Source organism: Chanodichthys erythropterus, chromosome 4, assembly GCF_024489055.1.
Source record: "Chanodichthys erythropterus isolate Z2021 chromosome 4, ASM2448905v1, whole genome shotgun sequence".
NCBI lineage: Eukaryota > Metazoa > Chordata > Actinopteri > Cypriniformes > Xenocyprididae > Chanodichthys > Chanodichthys erythropterus.
The window spans coordinates 483,624-496,671 of NC_090224.1; the positions used below are offsets into that span (position 1 = coordinate 483,624).

The window sequence follows — 13,048 nt, forward strand, 5'->3', positions numbered from 1 at the left end:
CCTAGTTGCTGTGCTGAGTTTTATGAGAAACTGTTCTCCTGGATAAGCTCAGGTGTTTCTGTTCTGACAACATGCTGTTGTCTCAGATGAGTCTAACTTGAGAATTATTCCTCAGCATCTGAAGGCCTGCGGTCTGAAAGACCCTCTGCTGGACGACCATGCCGACTTTAACAGAATGTGTGTGGCCATGAAGAAGATCGGACTGGATGACACAGAGAAGTTGAACCTGTTTAGGGTGGTGGCTGGGGTTTTGCACCTTGGAAACATTGATTTTGAGGAGGCTGGAAGCACCTCAGGTAAACTGAGAGCTAGTGTAACTCCTGAATATATACAGTTATTACACATACTGTACACTGTTTGGCTGGTTTGTGACTCAGCAAACACTTTAGAAGCAAATTTATAACAGTCAAACAGTGAATCTATATTAAGAGTTTTTGTCTAAAGCTAAATTTAAAAACCTTAGTTAGGCATTTATCTTGCTCTTTAATAGTATTTTAACTTGTTTACTCACCATTAAAATAAAAAAAGGAAGCTGGCATGACATCAAAACACCAACCAACCAGCTAACTTTGTGTTTATTCATTGAAAGCTGCTGACAGTGAAAATAATCCAGACTATAACAAACATGTAGGGTTTATAAATTTGTATCCAGCTGTTAAGTTTTCAGTAAAATTGGTTTGTTACTTACCAGTTAGACAGATTACGTTGCTATGAGTTTATTTTGCATTTAAAAGAAATTCTTTCATTATGGCTTGCTGTTTCTGACAGAAAATTCAATTTGAGCCTGGTGTGGATTAGTAGTTGTTACTTCTAAATAAAACTAAAACTATTATAAAATTGTTTTTGAGATACTTGAAATTAAGCTAAAATAAAATTATAAATATTAGATAAAAAAAACCCCTGTAAAAACTCAAACGAAAATTAGAAATGTTGCCCTGGCAAATAAACAAAATAAAATAAGTTAAAGTACTAAAATTTCTAAAACTAAACAAAAATGCTTACATTTTATTAAAATTAAAAGGAAAACTAAACATAAAAATTAAAGCTAATTCAAAATATTAATAAATGCTATAACTGTATATACTGTACATAATACTAAAATAACACTGATTTGGATAGCATTGTCACCACAATGATAGTAAAACCTGAAATTATCTATGTTGTGGCAAAAAATCAACTCCGACTCTACTGCATAAGAGACAAACACGTCCAATTGTCTTTAAAGCTTTTATTTCTTGTAAGAAAGGTCAGACAGGTCATACAGAAACACAAGTAGCTGCAGAGTGTAAGACCAAGAATGAAAGCTTCCCCTCACATTTATATCTCTAACCTCCAAGGCCGAAGCTTCTATCCTTTTACCATATTAGGAACATCTCTTAGTGGCTGTAACGTTCCACACATTGTTAGCACAGACATGTTTTTAACATACATCTTGCATTTCCCCATACCATATCTTGCTCTTTGTATTTCCAACATCTATGTTAACCCTATGTTAAACATTACCAATGAAGCCAACATCATATCATGTTCCATAAGCATCATATTTCACAAGAATACAGGTAAAAAGCAAAATTTCCACAACAATCTACATTGTGAGGACATCTCAACAAAGCCCACAATGACAGCAGGTTAATAAAGATACTAAATAATATGTTGCCATCTTAATTTATTATAATACTTAAAGGTTTCTATAGGATTTATTGTTTCTATCTAACCTACTATAAAAACAATGGAAGTCTCCACCATAACTGAAAACAAATGTGTATGAGGTAGGTTGAGATCTGTTAAAAAAAATGGAAAAAAAAATCAGTTCATTTCTTTTACATATTTGACAAATGTAGCATAACCGTTCTGAGTAAACATCAGGTCAAATTGTCCGTTTCTTCAATTATAAAGCAGATCTTGATAAAAACGAAGAAAAACTACTAGGTAATATTCCAATGTACTGGGCTGAGAAGTCTGAACCGTGCTCCAGTATTGGGTTGGTTTCTCAGTGGTGTTCATGTGTGTTTCAGGGGGCTGTGTCTTAAAGAAGACATGCGGCCAGTCGTTAGGGTTCTGTGCGGAGCTGTTGGGTCTGGATGAGGAAGATCTGCGGGTCAGTCTGACCACTAGAGTCATGCTCACCTCTGCAGGGGGCGTTAAAGGCACAGCCATCAAGTAAGTGCTGCTCATGCCTTCTAATGAAAAATTTAACCGAGATGCTTGGAATTCAGTAGGTAACCAATCTTAGCCACAACAATCCCTAACCAGAGATATTAGTGATATTGAGTGCTTTCCCTTGATTAGCCAAAATATCTAGTGTGAAAGAAACAGTTTGGTTTAATTGTGTGTAATGTATCAGATGGTGCTACCATTCACCTTCTTATCTTTTCCAGGGTTCCTCTAAAGGTGGAGCAGGCCAGTAGTGCACGTGACGCTCTGGCTAAAGCCATCTACAGCCGTCTCTTTGATCATGTGGTTACCAGGATCAACCAGTGCTTCCCCTTTGACTCATCTGCTCACTTCATTGGTGTGCTGGACATCGCTGGCTTTGGTAAAAGACCGTCTTTGCCCAAGGATACTCTGTTGCACACAATTTTATTTGAGTCAGCTGAGCCATTAAAGGTCACTTTCAACTGAAAATTACTCCAGGCTTTACTCACCCTCAAGCCATACTAGGTGTATATGATTGTCTTCTTTCTGATGAACACAATCGGAGAAATATTAATAAATATCCTGACACATCTGAGCTTTATAATGGCAGTGAGCGGGTCAATGTGTATGAGCTGAAGAAAGTGCATCCATCCACATCCATCCATTATAAACGTGTACTCCACATGGCTCTGGGGGGGTTAATAAAAGCCTTCTGAAGTTATGAAGTAACATATGCTTCCACCAGACCACCTTCCGTATTCTACTTACGAAGAAAGTGTGAAACTCTCGCAGGTCAAAAACCTTATCCTACATCCTATGTCTTCCCTATTCAACTTACGGAAAAATGTAACTGATGCAACGCCAAATTACTATTCCGTAATTTGAATATGGAAGGCAGTCTGGTGGAAGCTAGATATTTAACTTCATAACTTACGCAAACGCATCGCTTCTCTTCAGAAGGCCGGAGCCGTGTGGAGTATGTTTATGATGGATGTGGATGGAGGCACTTTCTTCAGCTCATACTCACTGATCCCGCTCACTGCAATTATAAAGCTCGGATCTGTGAGGATATTTATTAATATATCTCCGATTGTGTTCATCAGAAAGAAGAAAGTCAAATACACCTAGGATGGCTCGAGGGTGAGTAAAGCTTGGGCTAATTTTCATTTGAAAGTGAACTAATCCTTTAATGCCATGTAACTGATCATTAAAAGTCTATTTTATGCTGTTAAGATTGCCACAACAAAATGTCACCGGCACAACATCTGAAATATAATAAAATATTTGCCATTTATAAGCTTTCCTAGTATCAGAATATAACTGTGGAAGCTAACCAACCAAACCCAGACTCCTTGGAAATGGCTAATTATATTACCAAACGTACATTTTCTCTTCCTTTTCCTCAGAGTATTTTGAGCACAACAGTTTTGAGCAGTTCTGCATCAACTACTGTAATGAGAAACTGCAGCAGTTCTTTAATGAGCGCATTCTCAAAGAGGTGAGTGATTCAGCTGATATACAGACACAGCTAATTTACAACAGCCTCATCCAGTCACAATTTACAGCCATGTATTTTCATAAGATGTGTTGTACATATTGAAGCTACTGTCAATTATCTTTGATATGATATTGCATTCACTAATTCAAAACAAGAACATATTAAACTGATCAAAAGTGACAGTAAAGACTTTTCAAGCTGCAATATATAACATTTTTGCAGTAAAATATCCAAAAACCACTAGGCCAGTGTTATATATTTTGTTCAGTCGAGTACTTACAATATCCCAAATGTTTCCAACTATTTGTAAATTGTGAGAAAACTATTGTTATATAGCTCAACACGTTTAGTCTTGTTTAAATCTAATTTTCTTGATTTTTTTTTTTGCGAGTATCATGCTTTACCATGCCTCAGAGAAAAACACTTTTTGTGAAGTAGCTAACATAGCATAATCAGATGCAGCTTTATTTTATTAACAGTAATAAAGCATTTTCTCCATCATACGTTTTAAAATTAATTGCATGCCATTTATAAACACAAGCCATCCAGCATTTAATATGATATTCTAAAATCGATCTAGCTTACTGCAGTGTGTCTCACAGCAGCCATCGAGCGAACGCACAGAGTAATGTTATAACATAATTTTCACACTCAAATGTATCTAATATGATAAACAGAGCTGCGTTACCTCATGCTCATGACCGGAAAAGCGGAAGCAGCACCGGCGACTGTGGCATAATAAAAGTTCTGCTGCTCGTGAGGCATGTGTTGCGCAATCGCTCCAGCGGCCTCGTTCAGCTCCCACAACACTCGGTCCTGCTCTGCTTCATACTACAGTAAAGTTAACAATCACATCCATGAACATGATTTCTGCCCGAGTCCTATCCCGATTTATTTCCATCGGTTGTGAGGTGAAGACCACATGTCCTAAGATTCCGGGCTCAAACTTGGCGTCATCAAGCTACGCCTTTGTTTTGAATAGGCGCACCCTAGCGGATGGAAAAACTACATAGTGCACCTTTTAAATGTTGCAAATTTTCTAATTTTTATTTAAAATAAAAGTTGAATATGAAGGTTAATAAAGGTTAAACATAAATACGAAGCAGCAAAACTGTTTTCAAATATGATAGGAAAAAATTATTCTTGAGCAACAAATTGGATTTAGAATGATTTCTGAAGGATCATGTGACACTAAATTTAAGTAATAATGCTGAAAATTCAGCTTTGATCACAGGAATAAATTACATTTCAAAATGTAATGAAATAGAAAATACTTCACATGCAGTATTTTCAAACTACATTTATGTACTACAACAAAGTAAGTGATGGAATTCTACAAATAGGAATCAACAATTCACTTATACTGTTAATGTTGAAAATTAAACGGAACAACACAAATGCAATACAGAAACAAATTCAACAATTTGAGAACAGAACAGCACTGCCATTTTATGCAGTTGTTAACCAGTGTAAAACAGAAAAAGTTTTATTCAATCATTCATTAATTTTTTCTTTGCTTTTTCTTTTACGCATGATTATGTGTGTTTTACATGTTTTCGTGGCAGATTTGCCACAAGTTAACTGCATTTTCCCTTTAAATAAACTGTTTAGCAGGTTTTTACCAAATCATCCAAAACTAAGCAATGTTTTGGGAAGTGACATTGTTAAGGCTGAGTAGAATTAAAATTTATTATTTATTTTTATATATTTAATTTATTACTATTATAAAGCATGGGCTGATATTATGTCTGCTTTTGTTTTGTGTTTGGTTAACAGGAGCAGGAACTGTATCAGAAAGAAGGTCTGGGAGTCAATGAAGTCCATTACGTGGATAATCAGGACTGTATAGGTCTGTCTCTCATTAAACATGAATCTACTCTACACATATTATGTTTGCACTCTTCTGCCTTTTTAGAAAGCAGAAGGCTGAAACTTTTGGCAGCCTAAATGTGCTTGATTGTGTCTTTGCCATTGTATGTTCTTCTGTTCAGACTTGGTGGAGTCGAAGTTAGTTGGCATCTTGGATATCTTGGATGAAGAGAACCGGCTACCTCAACCCAGTGACCAGCACTTTACTGAGACTGTCCACAGCAAACACAAGGACCATTTCCGCTTGACCGTAAGTCACACTTCACAATAGCCCTCATTTCAGCATCTCATTCTTATGTTAGTGGCCTTAGTTATCAAATCATTCATCTCACAGGTTCCCAGGAAGTCCAAGCTGGCAGTGCACAGGAACGTCAGAGACGACGAGGGCTTCATCATAAGACACTTTGCTGGAGCAGTCTGCTATGAAACGGTACACACACACACATTTGTTTTACTATATTGGTGTGGAATTTGCATAGACTTCCATTGATTTTATATTAGGTTAATTATATTTTCTATGGCCTAACCCTAAACCTACCCATCACAGAAACATGCAAAACACTAGATTTGGATGTTTTGGCTGATTTATAAACCTTTTTAACAAGTAAGGTCCAGTAAAATGTCCTCACTAGTCAGTTGTTATAATTTTTCACTATATAAGTGTACATTCGGCCCTCACAAGAATAGCCAAACCAGTACACACATACACATACTAGTCATCCCATTTTAGGGAAAAATCTAATTATTTTACATATTTTATTATATTTAATATTTTTCACACTGTTATTCTAACCTGTTTAATCTATATGTTTCAAAGGTGAACTTAAAAGTGTAAGTCATTCACAAATTGCTAGTTCTGCTTCAGTCAAAATACACAATTTCCCTTATCAAGGATTTATCAATTTTGCTTAAATTTTTCGCTAATGTCTCAATTAAATTAGTTAAACCAGTTTAGCTACTTTTTTTTTTTTTACTTCTGAAGGGAAATAATCACACTGAATCTGTTTTTGCTCTTACAAACACATGACGCACAAATTCGTTTTAAATGTAAAAGTCAGTTTAAACTAATGGAGGAATGAAAAGATGTAAAAAGACTAAAAATGTTTTAGATGTAAATAATTCAATTAATATTCTGATTCCTCTTTCACTACTAAAGCTGATATTAAAATGTATAAAAAATAAATTAAAATGTGGACTTCAAACAAAAACTACACTTATCACGTGCCAAGAATATGGAGTGATTAGATGACTGATGAGACAATGGCATAGGATTTGCTGTGCAACAGATCCTGACAAATATCTTGTCTTGTAAAATGTTCTCGTGATAAGTGAAAGTGAATCACACACACACACACACACATCCAGTGTTATCGGTAATATCGGTGTTGTCACAAGTTGGTGACAATTTCCTCATTATAACATTTCTAGAAACCATCATTCCTAAAATCACTGTACTGCACAAACACACATGTGTTAATTTATTCTAGATATTGTTACATTCTTTTGTTTTGAAGCAAAGCTTAAATTGATCTGCCTCCTAGAACAGTGTATAAAAGTCCTATGTGATACAGACCTTTTTTCCCTCTTTCAGACTCAGTTTGTGGAGAAGAATAACGATGCTCTTCACATGTCATTGGCATGTCTGGTGAGCGAGTCGAAGGATAAATTCATCGGAGAGCTCTTCGAGAACTCCAACCACTCCAAAGACACCAAGCAGAAGGCTGGCAAACTGAGCTTCATCAGTGTAGGAAACAAATTCAAGGTCAGTCTCAAAATCATTTAGTTTGACAGCTGTTTGAAGGAAAAAATTAACACATGTACAGGGTTTCCACTGGACATAAAAAGTTAAATTAAGTTTGATCAAATTTAAGGTCATAAAAAGTCTTAAATGGTATAACAATTGTCTTCATGTCAATTCAGAACTCTTAAATATGTTGACAGAATAGCAGTAATCGTGATATGGCTTAAGCTGGGAGCACAATACACGACTGTTAGGCTGATCATGAATGTAATTTGGTCGTGACGAGTCTGATCATGTCCAAACGGACCGGGTCTGTTCCAGTTGCACTCAGTCTGTGTTTACAGTCATATAGTCTGCAGTGTCTAAAGATTCTAGTCTAAGAATTTAAGAACCAGCTGTTGCCAGTCATCCTCACAAAGATTTTGTTAAACAACGACTATGCTGTGGAGATGTGTCCCCTGTCAAACATTCATCCTCATTTTTTTGTAATTTTGTCAAATATTTTTCTTGATTACACATCTTGTTTTGATGTTTAAAATTGCAAGTTAATTGTTTTTAGGCTATTCATTTTGTTCTGCAGATAAAAAAAGTGAAACTACATTCTTTAAGATTTAAAGTAAAAAAAAAAAAAAAAAAAGGTAGCTTATGTAGGCAATATAGCTGCAGTTGTTTCTGAATATTTATTAATTGAAATAGTCTAACGAATAAAAAATATTACAAGCATGACATATGTAAATTAAAATAATTTTATTTATACTCCTGGGCAAAAAAAAAAAAAATTGTCCAAGCCTAGTCTTTTAATAGTCCTAACCATTTTAATCACAAATCACTGGCCAGGAAATGAGCAAGAATTGCACAAATACTGTAGATAAAATAACTTATCATGGAATAGCTTTCCCCAACTTGCAGACAGACTTTTTACAAGAAGAAGAGTCAGTGTTGTTCCACTCAGTGTTAATGACTTCATACAGTTCACAAGCAATTGAAAAATGTCTCCCAGTTCGTTTCAGTTTAATGTGAGACCAAATATTCACTAGAGTTCAAATCTGGACTATGACTAGGCCAAAACAAGAGTCTGATGGACTTCTCAAGCCACTTCTTGGTTGTCTGCAATTTGAGCAGGAGCATTGTCTTCTTGAAAAATAATAACATCTGATAATTTCTCTTTAGATAACTTTTCATTTGTGGGAAGCAAGCCATTCTGAAACATTCTCCTATATTCTAAAGGATTAAATTACTTTTTCACTCACCAATACCAGCACAATTTTTGAATGAGCAGCTGGAAGTAGAAAAGCAAAGAAATTTCAACATAAGTCCTGTATTATGCATCCAATCTTTTTTTTAAGTGGATGTTATTGGTATTTCAATTACACAATATACTGTCTCTGACATTTAATTGAAAGTAAACTCTTGTGGCTTCTCTCTGGGCCAACCTGTTACAGGAAGGAAAGACTAGAACATTATTAAACAAATTCAGATTTTACAAGTATTTGCACAATAATCTTACTTAAACATTTTCTTTCTTTAAACACATTATTATCATAATATCAGCAAAATCTAACATTGCTCAACCTCTAAATTCATATGTATTGATATATTAGTATGTATATATTGAAAATATCTTTAAAGCATAGTTACCCTGTTATACAGTTGAATGTGAGCCACAGCCTGTTTAATTAAAATAATCTGAAATACATGATTTAACTGGAGGATCTATAGGTTTGTTCTGTATGTACACTCAGTATTAATGTTATTCTTTAAAACTTTGAAGTTGTTTTTTTAATATATTTTTTTCTTTCACAGACACAACTGAATATTCTTCTGGAAAAGCTTCACAGTACTGTGAGTCATCAAGCCCATTTTTGTTGTTGTTTTAACTAAATGTTATATATCATCTCTGTCTGGCTGAAACCTCGTATCTCCTTTTTTTTTCATAAATCACTACTATTGGTCACCCTTTACGTCTGTCTGTGGGTTTTGCAAATATTTAGCCTATTAAAACATCCAGTTCTTTATTTAACCTTGCATTGCAAACAAGCAGAGATGCTTCAAACTGTGTGAGGCACTTCATTCATGACAGAGGTGGGTGGAGTTATGACTTTTGACTGACAGTGTGAGGATCCAATGGAATTACCAGGTTTAGTCACAAGATCCTTTTAATACTTTTTACTGTATTTTCTTTATTCAAGAAACACTATATATAAAAACTAATGTGTGTGTGAGGAGCAGAGAAGAGTGTCTTGACAGAAAAATGACAGAAATGACAGAAAAAAATTAGTGGCCACATAACTACAATAAACTTTATAACCTGTAAATTGATGAAAACAATGCAATGCACTTACTGCCTCAGATGCAGCTGTTCTAATGACGGACAAAACACATGTGTCTGAAAATTCTTCAAAATTCGCTGATCAAAAACTTTGAAGCTCCATTTGAGCTTAATTTTGGCAAAACTCTTACTAATATAATGACACATACAATTGAATCAACTTTAAAAACACTGTGCTTATTATTATTATTATTATTAGAATTATTTTTTAAAAATAGTGTTTTTCCTTCCTGAAAAGTAGCGACATACGCGGTTCCGCCCGACAGCGACAATATGTTACCACATATACTGTATTAGCTCAGGTGGCACAGTAAGATTGTTTGAAAGCGATGACAGTGTTTTTTATGATTCACAGCTGGTAATGATTGTGCTGCTGTGTTTCAGGGTTCAAGTTTTGTTCGTTGTGTGAAGCCCAATCTGAAGATGGTCAGCCATCGATTTGAGGGAGCTCAGATTCTGTCTCAACTACAGTGCTCAGGTTAACACACACACACACACACACTTGCTTGCGGTTGTCCATCGAATCTGATGATGACGTCCACTTCTTCACACACACACACACACACACACACACACACACACACACACACACACACACACACACACACACACACACACACACACACACACACACACACACACACACACACACACACACACACACACACACAGTGCAGCATGTTTCGCCCACACACATATCACATTACACAGAACTGCCAGTGTCAACCCATTGTTTCCTACAGGATTTTGATTTCGCACTTTCATGTTCAAGTTCAAATAGATGTGTCCTGCGATGTGACATGCTAAAATCCTCCTGAAACTATTTGAAACAGCATTTCAGTAATTTTTTATTATAAATTCAGCTTTTATGACCTTATTGTAATTGATAGACTACTTGGGGAAAAAATGTAACATAATATTTATCTTGTTGTGGTGAAGAAGGGAATCTCATGGACATGCTATTCATCAGCTACCTATTATTTCAAATGCAACAAGGTTGTACAGTATTTTAATCTTTGCTTTCAAAAAAATCTAATTTCAGTCAGAGTTTGCAAGCAGACAGCTGGACTATTACATGTCAAATGTATCTTCTCTCACCCTGTGTCTGAGAGTTCCTGTATTTGTCTGCTCAGGGATGGTGTCTGTTCTGGATCTGATGCAGGGCGGCTTCCCCTCACGAGCGCCGTTCCATGAACTCTACAACATGTACAAGCAGTACATGCCCGCCAAACTAACCCGACTCGACCCACGACTCTTCTGCAAGGTGTGTGTTACATCAAGACAGCAACACAATGGGTTGTTACACAGCTTAAATACATGTGCAGGATGTCACTCTTCTATATTGTTCACATATTAAAAGCATTTTACATTGTTTTTTTGTTTTTTTTTTCTTTTCAACAGGCTTTGTTCAAAGCTCTCGGCCTGAATGAAAATGATTATAAATTTGGTTTGACAAAAGTTTTCTTCAGACCTGGAAAGGTGATGTATCTTTTTTATAACTTTTTATTCATTCATTCATTCATTTTACTGTGGATCATGAAGATAAATGTGCAGGTCATATTTTACCCCAAAATAAAACAGAAGCTATGTTTGTATATAGAAAAGTCTATATATTTTTTGGAATGGAATGACTCGCCCAACTGTTCGATTGAATCTTCATGTCTTTATGTGATGTGAATATACTTTTTCTGATTGTAGTATAGGAATGGTAGATAATTTTATTTTTTATTTACTTGTTGACCTGTGCACTTGATTGACTGATTCATTTTGCTCTTGTGTCAGTTTGCGGAGTTTGATCAGATCATGAAGTCAGATCCAGATCATCTGGCTGAACTGGTGAAGCGTGTCAATAAATGGCTCATCTGCAGCCGCTGGAAGAAGGTGCAGTGGTGCTCCCTGTCCGTTATTAAATGTACGTAACTGATGGTTGCCCTTTGATTATGACCTTTCGTTTATGCATATACACCTACAGAGGAGGACAAACTTGCAGAAATTAAAATGAAGGGGAATAAATAGTTTAGATTCAATCACTGCACACTCTATAGACAAAAAAAATTAAGGAAAAAATACAGAAAGTAACATATAAATCATTAAAAGCAATAAATATCTACAGAAACAAACTAATAAATAAAGGACTTGCATAATAATCTATACTCTCAATTTTTTATTCTTGCTCTGTCAGTGAAAAACAAGATGTTGTACCGAGCCACAGCATGTATCCAGATGCAGAAGACCGTTCGCATGTGGCTGTGCAGGAGGAAACACAAACCACGGTGGGTGGCACCTCCTCTCCTCTTCACTGTTCCTTAGCAATAGAAGATAGTGGCATGCTCTCAGTCATTACAGAAAATCATTTTAGCTTGCGTGGTACATGTATTTACAAGAGAAGTCTATAAGGCAACTTTGTGAATAAACATTTAGGTAACACTTTACTATAAACATTTCATTTGTTAACATTAGTTTACATAAACTACCAATAATCAGTACTTCTACAGCAGTTGTTAATTTTAGTTAATGTTAATTAATTCTATGTTTACTAATCAATTTTGAAAATTAAAATTTGTATCTGTTAAGCTTCAGTTAATGCACTGTGAACTAACATTAACAAACAATTAACACATTTATTTTTGTTAAAGGGTTAGTTCACCCAAAAATGAAAATTCTGTCATTTATTACTCACCCTCATGTCATTTCACACCCGTAAGACCTTCGTTAATCTTCGGAATACAAATTAAGATATTTTAGTTGAAATCCGATGGCTCCGTGAGGCCTCCATAGGGAGCAATGTCACTTCCTCTGTCAAGATCCATAAAGGTACTAAAAACATATTTAAATCAGTTCATGTGAGTACAGTGGCTCAATATTAATATTATAAAGCGACGAGAATATTTTTGGTGCGGCAAAAAAACAAAATAACGACCCGTGATCCGATTCATGATTCGATTCACTGATTCATTTATGCTCCGAATCTTCCTAAAGCAGTGTTTTGAAATTGGTCATCACTAAATAAGTCGTTATTTTGTTTTTTTGCCACACCAAAAGTATTCTCGATGGTTACATTTTGTTTGATAATATATGAAGCAAATTGCACCCACATTTATTACATTAAGGCATGACCAGAAATTCATACACTACTGTTCAAAAGTTTGGGGTTAGTAAGATTTTTTTTTTTTTTTTGAAATAAATAAATAATCATGGATGCATTAAATTAATCAAAAGTTACAATAAAGGTATTTACAATGTTGAAAAAGATTTTTATTTCAAATAAATGCTGTTCTTTTGATTGAACATTATTTCTATTCATCAAAGAATCCTGAAAGAATATCAACTGTTTTCAACACTGATAATAAGAAATGTTTCTTGAGCATCACATCAGCATATTAGAATGATTTCTGAAGGATTATGTGACACTGAAGACTGGAGTAAGGATGCTGAAAATTCAGCTTTGATCACAGGAATAAATTACATTTTACAA

General features: G+C 35.1%; 1 protein-coding gene across 3 annotated transcripts in view; it reads left to right on the forward strand.

The window, feature by feature from the left end:
- The window catches only part of myo6a (myosin VIa), a 77,998-nt gene that overhangs the window by 46,104 nt on the left and 18,846 nt on the right, over positions 1-13,048 (forward strand). For all 3 annotated transcript variants that reach the window (XM_067383554.1, XM_067383555.1, XM_067383557.1), the window contains exons 11-24: positions 116-296; positions 2,016-2,160; positions 2,379-2,536; positions 3,543-3,634; positions 5,411-5,483; positions 5,626-5,753; positions 5,838-5,933; positions 7,095-7,265; positions 9,048-9,086; positions 9,958-10,051; positions 10,707-10,837; positions 10,975-11,052; positions 11,356-11,485; positions 11,756-11,846. In XM_067383554.1, the coding sequence (XP_067239655.1) occupies positions 116-296; positions 2,016-2,160; positions 2,379-2,536; positions 3,543-3,634; positions 5,411-5,483; positions 5,626-5,753; positions 5,838-5,933; positions 7,095-7,265; positions 9,048-9,086; positions 9,958-10,051; positions 10,707-10,837; positions 10,975-11,052; positions 11,356-11,485; positions 11,756-11,846 (1,607 nt within the window). The remainder of the gene's footprint in view (positions 1-115; positions 297-2,015; positions 2,161-2,378; positions 2,537-3,542; positions 3,635-5,410; positions 5,484-5,625; positions 5,754-5,837; positions 5,934-7,094; positions 7,266-9,047; positions 9,087-9,957; positions 10,052-10,706; positions 10,838-10,974; positions 11,053-11,355; positions 11,486-11,755; positions 11,847-13,048) is intronic.